Source organism: Pinus tabuliformis, chromosome 4_1 (genome assembly GCF_031772625.1).
Source record: "Pinus tabuliformis cultivar Carrire ecotype Pingquan chromosome 4_1, CPIR1, whole genome shotgun sequence".
NCBI classification, from domain to species: domain Eukaryota; kingdom Viridiplantae; phylum Streptophyta; class Pinopsida; order Pinales; family Pinaceae; genus Pinus; species Pinus tabuliformis.
The window spans coordinates 582,455,319-582,477,137 of record NC_142303.1 but is presented as its reverse complement, the minus strand read 5'-3'; the positions used below and the strand labels follow the sequence as shown (position 1 = coordinate 582,477,137).

General features: G+C 39.4%; 1 protein-coding gene across 1 annotated transcript; it reads right to left on the bottom strand.

Moving 5' to 3' along the window:
* Positions 1–7,246: 7,246 nt before the first annotated feature.
* On the bottom strand, positions 7,247–10,186 carry LOC149177285 (uncharacterized). Its single transcript, XM_089421711.1, has 2 exons — positions 8,994–10,186; positions 7,247–8,471 (listed from the first exon to the last, which is right to left on the bottom strand). Exons 1-2 carry the CDS (start codon positions 10,184–10,186, stop codon positions 7,247–7,249), a joined length of 2,418 nt encoding a protein of 805 aa, XP_089277837.1.
* Positions 10,187–21,819: the final 11,633 nt, after the last annotated feature.

The following is a 21,819-nucleotide window of genomic DNA, read 5'->3' as shown; positions in this document are numbered from 1 at the left end:
ATCGATTAGGGGAGGGAGAGGAGCAAAATGCATGAGAAACAATAGGATTAATAAGAACCTAAAATGCCCAAAGGGTAAATAGTTAGACCTAGTGCACACCTGCCGCATAGTTTGAGTTTCAATAAAAATACCCACCTTCTCTAACAATGAAAATTGCAAGTGGAATCTAGAGGCCGTCAATGATTGTATATGTTGATTAAAGCAAGTTTTGTGCTCACACATGCCTCTCATCTGAATTAATGTTTCGCGAGTACATAGGCTCTTCATATCTCTGCATGTGTAGTGCAATTGCCTTGCTATGCAGTAAACCCAAATGGGCTTGAAGCATGGCACATCCCAACTCTCCCCTTCTCTGTTTGGATAAAAACTTATGACCATCTGATTGCATATTAACCATCAAACTAGTTCATAAAACTCACCACAAGTAGCACTGAGTGCCATCATAACAATCAAAGTAAGTGGTGTTATGTAAGGGCAAGGGGCATTGTGCGACGCTCGACAATTGTAAGGCTTGGTGGTATCGTGGTCATGCACCCCCTAACCATCCCCTTTCTATCACCCCATCATGGGAAGAAGAATCCTTTTGGTCGAGATCCAAGAATTAATATTTTAGGTCGAATGGGGATAGATGTGGTGCTTATTTGGTTGGTCTAGCTTGCACCCTTTATTGGCCAAATTATTCACAATCTTATTTCCTTCTCTAATAACATGCGAGGTGAGAGTTACAACAATGAGTAGTAGTGGTTTAGCTATTTTTTTCAAGATGCTTTTCAATCTCCAACTCTTAAAGACTTTATTGATTTGGGAGTCATGCATGATTTTGGTTTTCATATTGATTATAAGTTGAGAGTCCCCTTCTATTAGGACCTTTTTAAATTTCTAAGAGTGAGACAAATCCAATCACAACTCAAGAGATTTTAGTTCATCTGCAATATTACTTGTGAAACCTAACGAACCATAATAAATAGAGAGTTTGACAAGAGTGGTCTTGAAACACACACCCATGTCCTATAATACCCAAGTTCCTTTTGGAGGCACAATGAAATTCAATTTTATGAAAAACCAGGGAGAGGAGACTAAAGAGAGGGATGTATATGGACACCTTGATACAAGGACTGAGGGTCGGAGAATTTTGAGCTAGTAACTCCCACATCTTGAGAAATTCAACCTTTGTTCCATGGGATTCCCAATCTTGCACCTCCTAATGTTGAGAAAGCATTGATTATCTGATATTAATTTTGATGATTCTCCTGATATCATCAAATCCTAGAGAGTTGTTCTAGAATATTATTCGATTTCATTTTTTCTATATTTCCCATAATAAGAAGCCTAGAAGGAAGGTCTATATCATTTTAGAATCCGGTTTGCAAAAATTTTTGGGCACCAATTTTAAATAGTACTAGAAATGTTGACATGGTTACAACCAATTATTTTCATTATTCCTTCTAAAGTTGACCACACGATCTTAGCAAAAGAACATGTGTTAAAGAAATTCTCCTTGTTCTCCTCATTTGTTTTGCATAGGTAACATAATGAGTTACCTAATAATCTTCTTTTGACCAATCTATCCTAAGTAAGAGTCTTTCTATGAATCAGAAGCCATGAAAACTATGAATATTTTTGGCCATAGATCTGCCCTCCAAATTCTTTTTTCAAATTTCCTTTTTGGGACATTCTTGTGTGTTTGCTACAATATGATATGCTTCCTTGATGTAGAAGAGGCCACCTAGATTGCTACCACATCAGAGCGTATCCTACTCATGGAATATTGGGATGAATCAATATTGAAGATCCTTCTAGAAGGACTACCATTCATCTCCCTTGGGTTGTGGGTGCGCTGGAATTATCCAAGAATATTGATTAGAATTGGGCTACTCTACTATCCAATAGCTAAAAAGTTTAATCTTATTGTGGGCTTGCATATTCTTGGTGTAATTTAAGTTGTATAGTTAAATCATTATTTATTTTAGAAGTGAAAAATTCTTTCAAGTCTGGTGTGATAGAGATGTTGTAATGTAATGTCCTGTTTAACAATTTGACTTAGTCAAATTACATAAAAAATAAATAAAAAACAATAATTATAATTATAAGTAAAGCATTTTGACTTGATCAAATTACATAATAATAATCAAATTAACCTGGATACATCTTAATTCTAGATCTATCAAGCATTGAGAATGATCAATTCTCTTGAGATGCAAAACTCTTTTAGAGTGAAAAGAAATTTAATCTCTATTAGTACTTCATAGATACGAGATTAAGATAAATCTAACCTAATAATATTTAAAAATCAGCCTAAAAATTATTATTATTCATGAGTATCAAATTATATAAAGCATATTCATTATGAATTCCTTAAAATATGTTTGTATGCTCGTATCGATTTTCACTTTATGAATCCCTTAAAATATGCATATGAATTTGATTTCATTTGTAGAGCATACCCATTTGATTGCATAAGATAACATAGCTTGTAAAAATTTAGAAATTTTATATGTTTTTAATGTTTAGCAACCCTTTAAATAATAGTCATATTTTAACATAGACATCTTCTTATTTTAATGTCTTGTTGCATTGAAAACAGAGGCAATAGTTCTATTCATTAGGATTTAATTTATTTTTAGTTTTTTCTTAATATTTATGTAAAGTGTGATAAGTTGTTTAAAATTTCTCGATAATAAGTATGGTAAAGTTACATGTTTTTTTTTATATAGGAATATAAATATGAGTAGTTGAAAATTAAATAGCATTATCTATATTATTAATGGGAAATGAATAATAATAATATTGAAAACATAAATAGTAGAGATTGACAATGAGAAATGAATAATAACAATATTGAAAACATAAATAGTCGAGATTGACAATGAGTTAGAAGAGATGCATTGAATTAAATCCAAAAATTCATTGAAATGGAAAGGGAGTAGATAAGGATATAAAAATGAGAGATAAATATTGCAAAGTAAGTAAATAATATAAGACCAAAAGGGAATAACAATGAAGAAAATATCATGAAAGAAAAATACTTCAACTAAAAAGAATGAATAAGGATCAAATAGAAAGATATAAGTCAAAATAGAGAACGAGTAAGAGCACATTGAAGAATTCAACAAAGAGGTGTCAGTGAGGTAATGGAATTGATTGAACCTTTTTCTCCAATAGGTACCATTCACTTAAATCATCAACCAACATAGCAAGATGGTGATGAACATCAATTGAAATCGAGCGTACCAGTGGTTTCATGTGAAAATGAAGTTATTGCACATAAAATATTTCATGAAATGATTGATAAATTGTGTCATAAGTGTGAGGAGTCATGTACTAGATTTGAAGCGGTGACTAATAATACAAGTTCAATGTGTACAATATGTAAAAGGGAGGGTACTAATCATACATTTTCATCACAAAACCATATGGAACTAGAGATGCAATATTTGGTCCTTGCAAATATTACAAAATTTTAAGAGATGTTGATAGTGCGATCTAGACCAATTTTACAAGTAATAATTCAATAGGTTGAGAATACAAATATCAAGGAAACACCATCAATTTCCCTCAAAAGGTTAAAGATGTTGTCAAGAAATTACCTTGACATATTAAAGACTTGGATTTACTAATAGCTATGCAAAAATAAGTCACCAAGGATCAAGCAATGCTTTCACTATTAGAAAGGAAAGGTAATGGATGCATTATTATATGAGATTGAAAATGATTCATATTATCATGGTGTTGAAATTGATATATGTGCCCTCAAATAATTACCAAAAAATGAAATAGATGTTTCACATATAAATAATTCTCCTTTATTAGATATGGACAATGACATGGAGTTTGAAATGTTGTAAGGGGCTCTAGGTTGTGAAGATACCTTGGAAGATTGTAAGGAAACTTCATTTAGTACAAGGCCCCCAAGTGCACTTGGGGAAATTGAACTTATTTTAATTTGGGTAGATAATCATAATGGAAAAGAAAACCACTTGGATGGTGAATCCAAATATGTCATTAATTCACCTACAATGATTTCATCTACCATAAATGAATGTAAGATTGAAGGGTTATTTGATTTGGCATCTAAAACATTGTTTCCTAAAGGTGAAGATATTTGGTTATGAGCACAAATGAGGAATATGCATCTTCATGAGAATGTGAATCATCTTCTCAAATATCACGATAAAGGTTTGGAAGACACCCTCGATTTAGATAATTTTAACTTAATTTCATCATGAGACATCATGCTCAATTTTCCTTTGCATCTTTTGTTAAAATAATATAACAAAGCTACCTAAAATAGTTGAGGAGTTATGAGAACATTTACAAAATCTTCCCAATTATATACTTGTAGATAGATTGACGAGATTTGGTAATCTATGAAGTGGTACACATGTATATTAAGCAAAATGTCATGCAAAATTATGTGATTTGGTTCAATAGATTAGGTCACCCACAATATTCTTGATATTACGTGTGGAATATATGTAGTGGCCATATTTGCATAAGTTCATGCTCAATACCTTCCACTAGTAGAAAATGAGAAATTAGTGACTAGGCGACTAAAAAGGTTAGTGACATAGCTCTTCCAAGTGAAATACTACAAAAAATGAGCAATCTTAAATGACCCAACTAAAAATGACTAACATAAATGACAAATTTAGTCCTAGGTTAAAATATATGACTAGCTAATAAGTAGTACAACTAAAAATTACTAACATGAATGTCTAATTTAGCCTAGGAACAAAAATATCACTACGTAACAAGTACCACAATAATATGAATCACTCGTTTATGTTAGTTATTTGAATTGTGTCACTTTAGTAATCTAGACTCACAAGTGATATGAGATTCAAAGGCAGTTCTAAATCAGTTGAAAGGTTATATTTCCTTAAACACTTCTTTATTGTATCAATGGATGACTAGAGATATGAAGCTTATAATAATTTTTAGGTTTATATCCTTTGATCACATTCACAGAAAATTAAATTGAAATACTAACAAATTATCCAAAATGGGACTGGGATTATAGCTAGGTAACATACATTATGAAGAAAACCTACAAGGAGAAGTGTTGGTTAATTATTAGAGGACAAATTTCCTTTAGTTGAAGACTTCACTTTTCATGCATATCTACATTTTTTATTATTAGGGTCATGTCCAATGAACTTATGATATTGTTTTTTAAATTGAATATCAAGTTGTTTATCTAGTTTGAATGTACATTATAACATAGCAATACTAGACTTTTTATGAAATTTTTTGTGATCATATGAGGATTTTGATATTTCTTGAATGTTAGATGTTGTATATATTAGAATATCACATCATATGAGTGAAGTAGATTTAATATATTTTAGATTATGTAAATTACATCTTTGCATTAATACTCCGTCTATCCCACTAGTGAACCAAGGTCCCATTAACATCTCTATGAATTCTTAAATTAAATAATCACTGAATACAAAAAACTTGTGGATATGATCCCTTAGCCAATATGTTATACTGGGGAATTTAGAAAGGCATCTACATGAAACCACATTACTAGAAAATGTTCAACCCATAAAGTTGTATGTGGAGTTGTAGCTAGTGATGCACAAGCATCATAAGATGATTGAACTTAAGGCTGACTACTAATGTATATGGGTGATTGAATTTCAAGCCATGGATATATATCTCATACCACAAAATCTAACATTGATGGATATTTTGATGTACATATATGTAGAAAATTCAACATCGTGTTCTCACAGTTCGACTATACTTCCGAATTTTACTTGCATTTGTATTTTTTTTAAATACCTTATAGTCAGATATCTTATTGTACTTTAGTCGGATATCCAAAGATAATTGAATGTTTGTCATGTAATTTAATGAACATTCAATTTTTGTTAGATATCTAACATTTGACTAGGCCAATTAACCATCAAAATACCATAAATATTACACCATATCTATGATTTTTTTCCACTGGAAAAATCCGTAATATTTCATTATAAATATGAAAGATTACATATGTAGATGCTTTGTCGCATATGCGAAACTGTTCAGTGCATTTTCAAGATATTTGCAGATCAGTGCTGTATATCTGTCTGTTACATTTACAAAAATTGTGCAAAAATGGTGCCATTTAAGGCAAACCTCGATCTATTTACATATATATCATATTGTGCAGTCAAATGACAAAAAAGACTGATTGTTAAGTCGCTTGTAGACCCGCAGTAGGATATGACGGGTCTATATATGGCCGATGGTGGTATTTCTGCTCCTGCTGTTCCAAAGATTCAGTGATTTCCCATAAGCCATTTTCCATCACCGCGGCCTCCTTGGAAAGCTTGTCAGCAGTCTGGTTATGTTCTCTGTATATATGAGATATGTGAAATGAGTTAAAAGCCGCCATTAGTATAAAGACTTCATCTAGCAGTATATTTAGAGTGTGTGAGTGACATGTAGTAACTCTATTGACCCAATTAACGACAATCTGAGAATCTCCATAGATGTTGATGCTGGTGCAATGATGGCTGAGTGCAAAATGAAGTAAGTGGCGGAGAGATATGAGCTCAGAGTAATTGTTTGTGCCAGCCCCCAGTCCTACTTTGATGTGATAGAAGTGCCTCAATGATTTGTGTATAATGATGCCCCCTCCACAGCCATGTTCGTTTGCAGCCCCATCGAAGAAAGCCCAAGGTGAGCTCATGTCGATATTGGGAGGAGGGGTCGGCCGTCGCTGTTTTGGGGGAGGGGGATTCGGTAGTTCGTTATATGCTGTAATGATACCAGCTTCAACGAGAGGCCATGTAGGCTCCCATCCATCGAATATCATTCTGTTCCTAGTCTTCCATATAGACCAGTTTACAATGATCGGAAGGTTTACAAATTTCGAACCACGGTGTCTGTTCCCCCAATCCATCCACGCGTTGATAAGTTCTGTACCAGACCAATCGCCCGAAAACTGTAAGTGATGTTTGATATGATGCCATAAATGATTTACAATGGGGCATCTTAAAAATAGGTGTTCGGTGGTCTCTGTGTCTGCTTTGCACAGCACACAACGCGAAGGACCGGATACCGCCCTGCGCTTGAGGTGTTCGTCAGTGGGAATGCGGTTGCGAAGGACACACCAAGTAAATAACTTGGACCTGGGCGATGCATTAAGCTTCCAAATCTGGTGCCACCATCTATCAAGCACCTCCGGCTTTCTGTGAGAAATAATGACTTTGTATCCCTCACGAGGAGAGTAAATCCCACTATCAGCAATCTACCAGATGAGTTCATCCGGTCCATCCACAATTCTGATATGGGATTCTGAGAGGGCGTCACAGTATGCTTTCCATGGTTCGTGCCATCTGATCGGGATGTCTAACTGTGTGCCAGATTTCCAAGCCTGATGCAATATGTCCGAGCCCTCAGGGTCAGCGATCTGCGCAAGCACTCTAATGCCACGGAAGTTTAGGAGGGCAATCAGGTCTGAGTGAAGTCTGTGTCTTCCTCCGCATCCACTCCATGGATCCATTCCGATGCGTGCTCGGTTCCCACTTTTTATGCGCCATATGATGTTGCTCCTGAGGAGGGGGAGGGAGTGTAGGAGGGCTTTCCAAATGGAAGAGATGCCCGTTCTGTTCCAGCTTGGGAGTCTGGCCCAATCGATGATGTCGAGAGGCCAGATGTACTTATGGTATACAATCTCTGTCCATAAACTGTGGGAAGTCAGCAATGCCCAACCCATTTTAGCAGCGAGGGCTTTTGCAAAGGATGCCAGGTCCTTTAATCCCCAGCCCCCCCACTTCTTAGGGAGGGCAATCTTACTCCAGGAGATCCAAGCAAAGGTGCGCTTCTCTTCCTTTCCAGCCCACAAATATCTGTTGCAGAGTCTCTGAATCTTTGAGAGAATGTTTCGGGGAATCCATGCTAAAGCCATCCAAAAAACAGGAGTTGCTTCCAGCACAGATTTGATCAGAGTTAATCTGCCTGCTCTGGATAGGTATCTGAAGTACCAACAAGTTATTTTCTTTTCAATCTTGGTGACAAGCCATACCCAGTCGGCAATTTTTTGGTTTGTAGGCTTTAGCCAATATCCAAGGTATTTAAGACCTCGATCCAGAGGTTGTGTGATAAATGGAAAAGCCTGCATGGCCGATTGTGATTCAGCTACAGATGTACCAACCATAGTGATGGAAGACTTCTCATGGTTGACCACCATGCCCGTGGCATGTGAAAAAAGATTAAGGATTCTGTTGAATGATGAGGTATCCCGAATACTTCCATCGAGAAGTATAAGGACATCGTCCACGAATAGAAGGTGAGTTAGTAAGCAAGCTTCTGAGATCTTTAGGCCCCGGATAGTTCCATCCCTCTTTGCATCAATGATGAGACGACTGAGCGCTTCTGTAACCAATAGGAACAAGAGGGGGGAAAGGGGACATCCTTGACGAAGTCCCCTTTCAGAGTGGAAGAAATGGGATGCAGCACCATTTATCAGAATACTATAAGTAGGAGAGGTAATGCATGCCATAATCCAAGTGATAAGCTGATGTGGAAAGCCCAGGTGAATGAGAATCATTTTGATGTAAAGCCAGCTGACTCTATCGAAAGCCTTTGAGAGATCGATTTTGAGAAGAATACTCTTGAGGTGCTTGGTCCAGATAGAGTGAATGGCTTCCTGGGCAGAGCCAATGGCTTCATGAATCTGCCTGTTTTCCAAGAAAGCAAATTGCTGAGGAGCAATGTGATTGGAAAGGATGGGTCTGATCCTGTTGGCTATGATCTTGGATATGATCTTGTAGAGTACATTGCATAGCGAAATGGGACGAAAATCAGCAAAGGATGATGGCGAGTCGGACTTGGGAATAAGCGCAATGAAGGTAGAATTTATAGCATGATAGATCTGACCTGAGGTTCTGCTTTCCTCTACCACCCTTAATATGTCCTCGCCCAAGATGTCAAAAAAAGCCAGATAGAATTCAATGGTCCATCCATCAGGGCCCGGGCTCTTTTCCTTCTGAAACCATTTAATGGTGTTCTCCAATTCAATCATGGTGACAGGAGCATTTAGATCCTCCAAGTCTTCATTGTTAACGAACCTCGGGAAATGGGAAGCGACACGGAAGATTTCAGCCAGGTTGGAGCCCTCAGGGCATTTGAAGATGCCTTTGAAATAGGAGGTACCCATGCTGGAGAGCTTGTTGAAAGAGTCTGCCAGACCTCCATCCGGATAGGGAAGGTTCCAGATGGTATTTGCAACCCTCCTCCCATTTGCAAAATTATGGAAGAATCTAGAATTTTCATCCCCAGCCTTGAGCCAAGTAGCTCTACTTCTCAGCCTGATCGATTCTTCTCTGAGTCTGAGAATGCTAGACTTCTGCTCTTCTAGATCAACCAGCCTATGCTTGCTATCCACAGAGATAAAGCCCAAGTTTTGTTCATCCAACAGGGCGAGGATGTCTGCTTCTATCGTGGTGAGCAGTTCATCTTCCCTTGCCTTTTTCCTCTTGGCCCATTCAATCACAATATGCTTGAGTTCTGTCAAATTTTTTACAAATCCCCTGGCCAAAGAGGGATCTCTGTCAATAGGGTGAGCTGCCCAAAAGTCAGTGACCAGCTTAGAGAAACCAGGGTCCTGTAACCAATGATGGTTGAATTTAAAAGGAGCTTTTGGTTTAGGGTGAGGGCCCAGAATTTCCATCAGGATGGGAGAGTGATCCGAGATTCCCCCCGAACTTACCCACTGTTTATAGTGATGGAGATTGCGGAGCAACGGTCCCTTGATCAGATAACGATCAAGTCGATGAGCCAAGGCTGCTGATCCGATCCTTCGGTTCCTCCATGTGGGAAGAGGGTGATGCATAGGGATGTCGATGAGATCATGCTGTTCAAGCAGATGCCTCATGAAGTCTGAAATGGGATCTGATTGAGCAGATGAGCCCCAAGATTCACCATATCCCAAGGAGAAGTTTAGGTCGCCTCCAATGATCAGGTTTTCCTCTTGCAGCAAAGAACGATTAAGGAGGGTGCGCCAGAATCCTTCCCTCTGCTGACAAGGACCATAAATATTGATGATGCGCAGTGGCATCCCAAGGTCTTTTGAAAAAATGTCAGCACCCAAATATCCTGGTCCGCCCCATGAGGAGTCCAATCTGATGGAAAGAGGGTTGAGCCCAATGGCCAGACCACCTGAACGGCCCATAGCATCCAACCCCATGTATTGCCACTTTGGCGCAATCGATTTCAAGGCAAGAGATATGGCTTCTGCTGAACCCAGGGTTTCTTGAAGGAGGATGATGTCAGGATTTTCGACCTGAAAAAGTCGTTTTAGGGCTAGCTTTTTCGGGGTGCTAGCTAGACCCCTGCAGTTGAATGAGAGACACTTCATGGGGGAACCCTCCGAGGGGGGTTTGTAGCTCTAAGGGCCCCGACAATGGTGGATTGACGTCCCGAAGCAACTTCAGCCCCAGCACGCCGAATGGCTTTATTCAAATTGGATTTTCGACCCCTGGATGAGGTGTGACCAGGTTCAGGGGGAATAATGCACAACCCCGAGGTACCCTCAGATACAGATTGAGAGGGACGGGGCCGGAGTGAATAATGGTGAGGCGGATTTGATCCAGAAAGAGGCACATTGGGGCGAGATGGGGATAGGGAGCGATCATGGGTAAGGGAAGGGGGGATAGTGGCAGTAGTAGGAGGGGGCGGCGGAATTGAGCATTGAGCCTTAGATACAGAGATAGAGTGAAAGCAATCAGATGTAAGGGAGAGAGATTGTGATAAGGGAGGTAAGTCAGTACCTGATTTCTGATAAGCTGCCGCAGCTGCCCTTTGCCTCGTCATGGGAGGAGTGGCTGTGCCCTTTGCAGAAGACGGTGGATGTTGAAACCCTCCCTGTGGTGTTGATGAAGCCATCTGCGGCGGGGAGATCAGTGGCGCCGATCTTCGGGAAACAATGGGAGTATGCTTTGGTGGACTATTCCCACGATTATTGAGAGGGCAATCCTTATAGAGATGCCCTACCTGGTGGCATCTGTTGCACCGAAATGGGACACCCTCGTAGTCCAGAATCTGGATGCGCTTGTGCCTTCCCCATTGCAGGGTGATGTCCTCCTCCAATCCTTCCCTGGTGTCAAGATGTACCAGGATACGAGCCAAGGTTCTTCTCCGAGTGTCTATATAAGAGCGGTCATGATCCAGGTATGTCCCCAGAGCGTTTCCTATTTTGATGAACGCCTCCTCATTCCAATATTGCCTAGGGAGTCCAAGCAATCTTACCCACAGAGGTCCAGCAGCGATCTGCTCCCGCTCAGGGTCAAATAGCGGGGTCCAGCGTTTCAGGAGTACAGGGGCTGTTTCTATGTGCCAATAGTTCTCAAGTACGATGTTCGTGTGATCTTCGTGCGCAAATTGGAGTGTAAACCATCCCCGTGGGAGTACCTCAACCTCTGGGAGCTTTGGAAGCAAAGAGCCCCAGATTTCCTTCACCCATCGAATCAAACGATCAACCGAGAATGTGCGCCCTCGCACGTGACCCACCAAGACGGTGCAGGCGAGCGCCATGGTCTCTTCGAAGCTTGTCGAGTTCCCAAAGGTAACGGTGGTGTCCTTCCTGATAGCCCTAACACATCTTGCCTTCGGCTTCTTTGTTCGCGGGGCGGATGGATGTTCAGAGAGGGGATTTGTATTGCCCGCCGAGGAGGGCCCCGGAGCGCTAGAATTTATCACTGGTGTGCCAAAGCATCCAGAGGGCTTTGACCCGGATGACGCAAGAGGGGTAGCCGGGTTCGACAGCGGGGGCACATGAACCCGAGGATCCGGGAGTGAGGAAGGAAGAATAGTCGGTGAGGGAGGAATGTCAACCAGAGTCAGAGTCTCTGGGTATGAAGATGCGAGAAAGTATGCGGTAGCAGGCGATAGGGGAGGTGCCTCGAGACCCTAATCAGCAGTGGAAAATGACGACAAGTTTGCCCTAGTCAGGAGGTCAGAATCTGTAGCAGTTGCCTGAAACGGAGATGAGAATATAGGGTCGGTGAACACCGCCTGTCCGGATAGCGGATCCTCGGAATAATCCACGAGGTCCGTTACCGGAAAGTCCTCCATTGCGACCGAGAGCGAACAGCAACCGTCGACGTCGAGCTGTCACCTGTTCAAGAAACCCTAACTCCCGACCGAAAACAACCGTTCTGTGGTCCTGTGTCCGATGCGTTGTTTTACCCGAAACCGTCGCGGTCTTCTGTGGAGCGCGGTTTCAGAGCCATCGCGCCCCGAAAGATCTCCCACACCATATCTATGATATATATAATACCATAAACATTACATTACATTAAATTTACAAAATATATAATACCATAAACATTATAGTGTATGTATTAAATACCTATAAAAATATATAATATCATAAACATTAGGCTATATCTATGAAATATATAACATCATAAACATTATGATATATCTATGAAATATATAGATTTTAAAAAGTTGATAATAAGAATTCAACCTACCATGATTCAAATTAGAAAGTAAAACCTTTTATTTGGAGTTCCCTTTCCCGCTACAGAGTATCCTGTTAATTATAGTCCAATGAGCCAATTTATAAGGGTTTTTTAGAGTACACTACACATCAGAGTTATGGTAGACATCATACTCTTAATGGTAGCAATGAAGGATTTTGAAATAACCACTATGAAGTTGGGTGTAATAAGGAATAACAATTAAGGAGGAAGACATAATTTAATTCTTGATATAAGTATGATACTCATTTTTCCTTAGGGTTTCCATCAAAACCATTATGTTAGAAAATGTAGGCTTATTGCTCCCCGAAACCTCAAGTCGGGCGATGGTGCAGATGTATTGCCAACCATAGGTCAAATAACGTGTCTAGGTCTCCAGGTAGAAGATTACCATCATTATGAGGAAGAAGATGAAGATTATGAGGCTTAGGCTTGGGAAATGTTTCCATAATTCGAGAAGGCGGTGAAGGAATCCATTCCAAACCTAGGAGGGTTTGTGTTTCCCAAGTTGAATTGGAGCACCCCTAAGGACACTGCTAGATTGCCATCAATGGTATGCTTAAATGCTCTTCGTTCAGTGAAATCACTCTTATAGTGAAGGCATATGATAACTTAATTAACAATCTCTCCCATGCATATGATTCTTGTGTTGATAAAACCATTGATATCCCCCTTGGTTTATACCATTCCTAAAACCAAGAGAAGCTCACTCAATAACATATGTCCATGTTCTATAGTTAGGTTCAAAGCAATCTTCTTTCATCTTTATCAATTTCTTTATTTTCATGGCTTAAGCACCAATTTTAAGATATGAATCAACTAAATATGTACTGCATGTTTCCCGAATTCAAACCACCTTGTAAATGCCTAAATACTTTTTTGTCATCCATCTTGGGATATTCTCCTTTAATATATGAATCCATAAGCATGTGTATTGTTGCAAGAGTAGGCTTAGTGAATGATTTTTTTTTCATCTTAGCTAAAAGTTTTTCTACCTTTTTATATTCATGTTCACAGCTATATGCCTTCATCATAATATTTCATGTTAAATGCCCTAATTTGTAAGAACCCATTTCTATCTCTTTGAAGATATTTTAAGTCTCTTCCTGTAACAGTCGTAGTGAAATTAGATGTAATAAAAGTTAAAAACAATAACCACAGATGAATGGGACACGTATTCCAAGCTGAATGTTGGGCAAGGGATCTTAGTGGGGTTCATTTGTTTATTTATATTGGCAAAGGCAATAGCTAAGGCTTTGGAAAGGTGAAATGGCATTTTTGGCACATTTATTTATGAAAATAATGGAAATTAGGAGAAAAAGGAGGTGAAAGGTCACAGGTTGCATGTGAGGAGGAAAATGAAGGAAAATAATGGAAAATGAAGAAAATAGAGGCCTCATTGATAAAAAGGCTTCTAGGGATCAGCTGGTAACCTTTTGTCAGTTCAGTGTTGAAACTCTCTCATTATTCTCTCTCTCTCACATACTCTTGGGAACTTAGAGTTTTCTTGGATCACTCTTTGAGGGTGTGGCATACTTGAATTCTTGGAGCAAGAAGGCAAAGTAAGAGAAGGAAAGCACAAGAAGGCATTGGGATCAGTAGCTACATCATATTTGTTTGCAGATACCGAGTTGCATGTATGTTTCCTTCACTAGTTTTGGCATGCATGGCATATGCATGTGGTTTGTTGGTTATGATATGTCATTGGCATGGAGGATGGGCGGGAATGATAGTGGATTGCCTAACCTTGCCATTTCCTGGATAGCCATGGTGATTATGGGTTTATTTCCTTGTTTTGTTTTTGGTTGGTTCTCATGTTTCCTTAGCTTGGGTTGAGTTATTAGTCCTATAGTCTTGGTTGGGAAACACTCTAGAGCCCTTGAAAAACTTGGTTTGAGTTACTAATCTCCTAGCCTAGGTTGGAAAAATGCTCCATAGCCCTTGGTGGGTTGAGTTACTAGTCCCATAACCTTGGTTGGAAAAATGCTTTGGAGCCCTGTAATAGTTGTGGGTTGAGTTACTAGTCCTGTAGCGAGGTTGGATGGATGCTCTAGAGCCCTGGATGGCTGGGATAAAGGCCGATCTAATGGTGGTTTTGTGATGTCCAACCGTGATGTGGAATCACTATTTGATGGGTTGAGGTGGATGACCTCTGGAAGCCCTACATGTTTTTTTATTGATTTGTTCTATGAGATCCCACATTCATGTTTGGAATATGGCACGAGGGTGAATAGTTGAAGAGAGATTTGGCTCAACCATTCTACAGTCAAGTGGAATGTGGAAGTCCCATCCCAGGTTTGGATTTGGCATCATCAATGAAAGGTTATTTCTCCTTATATTTATATGATCATTTTGATGGATTGCACATGGTCTATATGGATGTACTTTCATGAGTATTGTGTCCCTATTATGTTGGTTATGTATTTGTTTTATGACAATATCCATGTATGGCTTTCCTCATGTTTTTACTTGTAATTGAATGATCAATGTACCTATGACCTAATGGATGGAATGGAAATTGATGTGTTGAGGCAATAACAGTTCTTAGCGGTTCTCAGCTAAGTATGAGAGCTGTAGGCTCATAAATGTTAATTACACCTGTAGATTACACATTTGCAACATGTGTGACGAAATGCCTGTCATGGCTAGTAGGGGTCCATTCAAGGTCTTGAACAAGTATTTTCTTTAGTATTGTCATTTCCATGTTAATTTACTGATTTGAAGAGATGGTTCAATTCTAGGCAATGAACTGGGTTTTGGGTCTGAAACAGTGGCTCAAATCCCAGATTCGTTGGCACAACGCTGACTGTTTTGGTCTCTAGTTGCTAGCAAGCAAGCTCGTGAGAGAAACTTTGAGTTGGTGGTCACACTCATGCTTATAGCATGGGAGCGACTGAGCCTCAAATTGTCCAAAATCTCAATGGGGCCCCAAGGCAAGCTATCTAAAGTATTGGATGGGTTCCTAAGGGTCCTGTAGTTGATAACTAATGTATGTATGGTGTGTTTCCATCGATTCCATTTCCTTAACTTGACTTGGGAGGTCGAATCATATCATAGTGGCCTCTCATGGCGTGTTTACCTCGGCTGCTCAGTTGTTTGGGTAGATGTGGGAGGAGGGAGTTACAGAATGGTATCAGAGCATGTTTCATGCCTTAGAATGGATGGGCTATGAGTTGGTCATGCATGCATGTTAGTTGCATGTGTGCCTCTCACCCTTTCATTCCATGTGCTTGTGGTATTTGCATGATGTTTTCTCATGATTGCAGTGATGTCATGATGTGAGATTTGAGGTATGATTGTGGAATGCATCGTTGTGAGTGTATGACTGGTTACATGTTGATTTATGTCGCTTACATGTATCGTTGTAATATTATTGGTTACATTCTTATATGCTTGTTTGCATGTATTATTCTTATAGGTTTGATTTCAAGAATTGTTCATTCACGCTTGATCATAAGTGTTTATGCATATGTGAGGATGGTTATGCATCGTTGATGCATGTTCATGTTTGCATGAGGTCAAGTGTATAGTGACATAATGATGGTGGTTTTCATGCATAAGGTCATGGTGTGTGTTGTTGTTGAGGTCATGGATTGATGACTAGACCCTAGCTAGAATGACGGTTGCATGGTCAGATTCTTATGTTTTATGTTTCTATATGATGTCATGATTATGTTATACATATATCATGTTGACTTTTTGACCTTGCAGACAAGGTATCCTCCCTGATCTATACTAAGGTATGTTTCTTTATTGTGATTTGGTTTAGCTAACATGATTTACCTTGCAGGAAGAAATATCAAATGGCTAGGAAGATCGTTGACTACAAAGACTCTCCCTATGAATCCAAAGAGCCGTATGGTGTTGGGAACTCTTCCAACTTAGTTGCGACACTGAGAAGCTTAAAGGAAGAGATAAGAAGTTGTAAGGAAGATAATAATAGAATCATACAGTCACAAGAAAAGTTAGCAGAGGTAAATGTAGTCATACTTCAGAGCTTGTCATATTTGCAATGATAGGGGCCACTTTAAATCAGTCATGAGAAGGAGGACAATGTAACACCCTCATCCCACTTCCACCCAAGTATCCATGCCAACGGGGGTAAAATTGAGACGAGAGGCTACTATGCTTAGATTCGACCTCCTACGTGACCTTAAGGAAGTGGAATCGACAGAACATCACATACAATCATCCAATACCATCATTAGAAACCTTAGAAGACAACTCAACCACTTAGATAGTTTGTCCCTGGGTCCCACTGTTGTTGTGGAAAATTCAAGGCCCAGTCACTCTCATGCTATGGGAAAGGGAGAAACGAGAGACCTATAGTCACTCTCATAAGCCTACATGCCAGTGAGTATGGACAAAAATTGTCAGTCCTATCCCAACGACTCCAATATTTGAGCCACTTTTTCAGGCTCAGAGCCCAGGCCACTGCCTAGAATGGAATGAAAGCTCCAAATTAAGTAAAGTATAGGGAAATAATGATGCAAAAGTAAATAATTGATCAAGACCTTAACCAAACCCCTGCTAGCTATGATAGAAATTTCATGAAAAATATCATCGACACGTAACCTACAGGTGTAAATAATAGAGTTAAGTGTAGGGATCTCTTACTTATCTGAGAATCGCCATGTACCATTTTTTCCTCATCTCGTTTGCTACCTTATCACCTATTAGTCATAGATATAATATCCATTCAAATACAAGAAAAAACATGCTGAGAGCCAAACATAGCTACTACAATAAAATGACCATATAACCAACATAATAGGAACATAATTTTAATAAACATATTAGCCATCAAAATGTATATATACACCAATACGTTTACACATGAAAATCAATGGAATGAATTTCTCATTGATCAATGAAATGAACCGACCGGAGATGGGAATACCACGTTCCACCTGACCATAGATTGGTTGAGCCAAGTCTCTCTTCAGCCTATCACCCCCATGCCATATTCCAAGCATGAATGTGGGACTCATAGAACACATCAAAAACACAAATCAATGTCGATGTTACCGGAGCTCTCGACCTACATTATGAGGAATTTGAGTGCCTCCTAGTCTCTCAGGATTTACCCTGCATCCGCAATTTGATCTAGGGATCACTAGGCCCTACAGCGGGACATACTCTCCAGGCTTTACCGTGCATTCTATCCCGAAATCACTAGGCCCAACAGAGAGAAAAGCCACCTCTTATCTTTACTGTATATCCTACCATTCACTGGTAAGGATTCTTAGGCCCACTAAGGCACACAATCTGACTTTACCATAACCCATAGTCCAGTTCAAGGGTTACTCAGCTAGTGGCTTCATGCATCCTCAGTTTGGTTCAGGGACCACTACCACCATGTTTTTGTTAATTCGGAGATCCACCCCACTCACCTTCGAATCCAATCCGTCCATCCCACACAAACTGCATGAGAGAACCCATCTCATCAAAGCTATCAAGAAATTACAAGGCTAGGCTAAGAATACTGTCACACTTGGCAAAACCCATACCATGGTAGAAAAGAACCACATGCAATCCCATGCATGCCAAATCTAGAAAGGAAAAAACACATGCAATTTGATACCTGCAATGAAGCATGTTGTAAATACTTGATCCTACCTTTCCCTACTTGATCTTTACTTCCTCTTGACTTCTTTGCTTTTCTTGATCCAATGCCAAAGTGCTCCAAGAAACTCTAAGTGTGCAAGAGTATGAGAGAGAGAGAGACTAATGAGAGAGCTCCAAATCTAAATTGAAAAAAGGTTACCAACTGACAATTAAAAGCCCTTTTATGAATGAGGCCTCTATTTTCTTAATTTTCCATTATTTCTTTCATTTTCCTCCTCACATGCAACCTATGACTTTTCACTTCCATTTTCTCCTAATTTCCATTATTTTCATAAATAATTGTGCCAAAAATGTCTTTTTTATTTTTAATGCCTTAGTCATTTACTTTTCCAATTTCGTTAGCCATAAACAACCAAATGAACACCCCCTAGGATGTCTTTCCCGACATTCAGCTTGGAATAAGTGTCCCATTCATCCATGGTTATTGTTTCTAACTTTTATTACATGAAATTTTCACCAGGGCTGTTACAGAACCCTCCCCTTGGGGGACACTGTCGTCGGTGTTCAATCACACATATACCTCAATAACCTTTTGAAAAAAGACATACTACTCATGGAGCTTTATAACACAACTCGATGCAGTATTTACAATGAAAGATCTGCTCAAGGCATAACATCATGACAACATGACAACATACCACATAGTGGAGCTTTATAACACAACTCATTACAGTATTGACAATGATCATCCTGCTGATTGCCAATCCACATGACATCATAACATCATGATAACATAACCACATGATAGCATAAGAACATAACACCCATATCACATAGTGGGGCCTTATAACACAACTCGTCACAGTATTTACATCCATACACGGGTGTACATATAACAACATCATCAAAACTATATATACCAGAACATATGCCAAATCATATACCAAACATATATCAAACATAGACTAGCATCATATAGAAGATGTCAAAACATCATAAATAATATATCAAAACATCATATAGCATGTACTAAACCAACATAAAGCATATACCAAGCCATCATAAGCAAATACTAAACCACCATAAGAAATCATCAAGCCACCATAATCAATCATCAAACGACCATAAGCAATCACCAAACCACCATAATTAATCACCAAACCACCATATCAAGGTTGCTTTGCCTCAACTAGAAAACAAGGAAGGATACGTGGCTGACATCTAATCTTCCATCTCCCATGTAGCTTCATCCGGCCCAAGGTGCTTCCATTGTACTTTAACTTTCTCTATTGGTCAGTTCTAGAGCATAAGAACCTTTTTCTATAATATAAACTGAGGCTCCGGCTGGCGTTCTCCATCTGGTTCACCTACAATACAAACCAGTCAATCACGTGATCAACATCCTTAACATAATTCTTAAGAAAAGATACATGGAAAACATCGTGGACTTTCACTGTCGAAGGCAGTGCAGGTCGATAGGCTACTGACCTAATCAGCTCAATGATATTGAAGGGTCCATAAAACCATGGTGCCATCTTGGGACATGAGCCAATTTGCAAGAAGATCTTCTTTGGTTTGATGTGAAAGTACACCTGGTCCCCAAACTTGAACTCCTTGAAAAACTTTTTCCTGTCTGCATAACTCTTATGCCTATCATGTGTTTCCTTGAGATTATTCTTAATCACTTGCATCTCCTGCTCCATGTCTACCAACATATCTAGTCCAATCAACACTCTTCTAACCAGATCACTCCAAATGATGGGAGTGTTACAAATCTGCCCATACAATGACTCAAAAGGGCTCATCCTCAATGACTCTTGATAACCATTTTTGTATGAAAACTCGACCAAAGGGAAGTACTCTTCCCACTTCCTCTATTATTGCATTACATACATCCTCAACATGTCCTCCAATATCCCGTTAACCCTCTTGGTCTGTCCATCTATCCACGGATGATAAGCTTTGCTGAAGGCAAACTCGGTGCCCAAACCTACAAACAACTCCTTCCAAAACTTGGAATTGAACTTCACATCCCTATATGACACAATATTCTTTGGAACACCATCTAGTCTAACCATGTCTCAGATGAACACCTGTGCCACATCACTAGCTGAGAACGTAGACTTCACCAGAACAAAGTATGCAACCTTTCTTAACCTCTCAACAATAACCATGATAGAATCATGTTGTTTCACTATATTTGGAAACTCTGTGATGAATCCCATGGAAATGACCTCCCATTTCCACTCAGGAATAGCAGTCAACTTTAGAAGTCCACCTGGATGTTTACACTCTACTTTCACTCGCTAATATTCGAAACATCTAGCCATAAAATCTACTACATCCCTCTTTAAGTTCGGCCAATAGTAATATATCTTCACCACTCTCAGTGTTTTCTAATAACCTTGGTGACCCAAATAAGGTTTTGCATGAAACTCCCTCAAGATCACCTTCTTGAGCTCGCTATTATCCATTACATATATCCTGTCTCGAAACTTGACCAATCCCTTTGTTGTAAGACAATAGTCCATGCCTTGTGCACTTTCATCTACACCTGTATCTATACCTATGCATGTACCTATACTGCCACCCTACTGCAACCTGTGCATAATCTCCATATACCTGACATCTTGTTGTCCTACCTGCAAGATCCTATCCTGTAAGTCTATCCCATAGGAGATCATAGGTGCCAAGTGATGTACCTGTACTCGTCTGCTGAGAGAATTTACCACCCTATTCTCCTTTCCCTTGATGTACTCGATCTCGATGTCAAACTCGTGGATTGTGGCCAACCATCTAGCATTCCTAACATTCAGATTCAGCTGGTTAAAAAATTATATCCCCCTAATGTGATCACTCATAAGAAAAAACCACGTGCCAAGAATATAGTGCCTCCACATGTTCAGTGCATGTATAATCATTGCTAACTCAAGATCACGTGTCAAATAGTTCTTCTCATGCTTGTTTAGTTCCTGGGACTCATAAAATACCACCTATCCATCATGCATAAGGACTCCACCAAGTCCTCTCTTGGAAGCATATGTACATACTATGAACCCTTTGTCCGGATCTGCAATCTATAGAACTGGTGCATGTGTCAAAAATTGCTTAACCTGCTCAAAGCTAGCCTCACACTCTTCGGTCCATTAAAAATTCTTACCTTTCCTTTGCAAGGATGTAATGGGATGACCATTCTGCCAGAAGTTCCTGATGAACCTCCTATAATAGCCTGCCATACCCATGAAAGATCTCACCTCATCCACACTCGTAGGAGCTACCAACTCCATGATGGCCCTTAGCTTCTCTGGATCTACCGGAATGCCCTCTTTGGAGAAAACATGTCCCAAGTAATGTACCTCATTCTAAAAGAAGTTGCATTTGCTAAGCTTAGCATAAAATTGATGCTCTCTTAACAAAGTCAATACTGTTGCTAAGTGCTCGGCGTGATCTCCTCATTTTTATAATATACCAGTATATCATTAATGAACACAATAACAAACTTATCCAAATATGGATGCAACACACTATTCATCAAACACATGAATGTAGTTGGAGCATTAGTTAAGCCAAATGGAACAATAACAAACTCATAATTCCCATACCTAGTCCTAAACGCAATCTTGTAAATGTCCTCCTCTTTGATGAATTCCTGATGGTATCCAGATCTCAAGTCAATCTTCGAGAACATTGTTGCTCCATTCAGCTAATCGAATAAGTCATCAATCCTTGGGAAAGGATATCTGTTCTTGATAGTCACTTTGTTCAACTG

What these genes read in the sequence shown, in the direction of transcription:
- LOC149177285 (XM_089421711.1), bottom strand. Translation starts at nt 10,186, where the DNA reads ATGGGGTTGGATGCTATGGGCCGTTCAGGTGGTCTGGCCATTGGGCTC. An exon ending in TTGGAGAACACCATTAAATG is followed by an intron (nt 8,472 to 8,993) that starts GTTTCAGAAGGA and finishes TCCTACTTATAG; the next exon opens with TATTCTGATAAATGGTGCTG.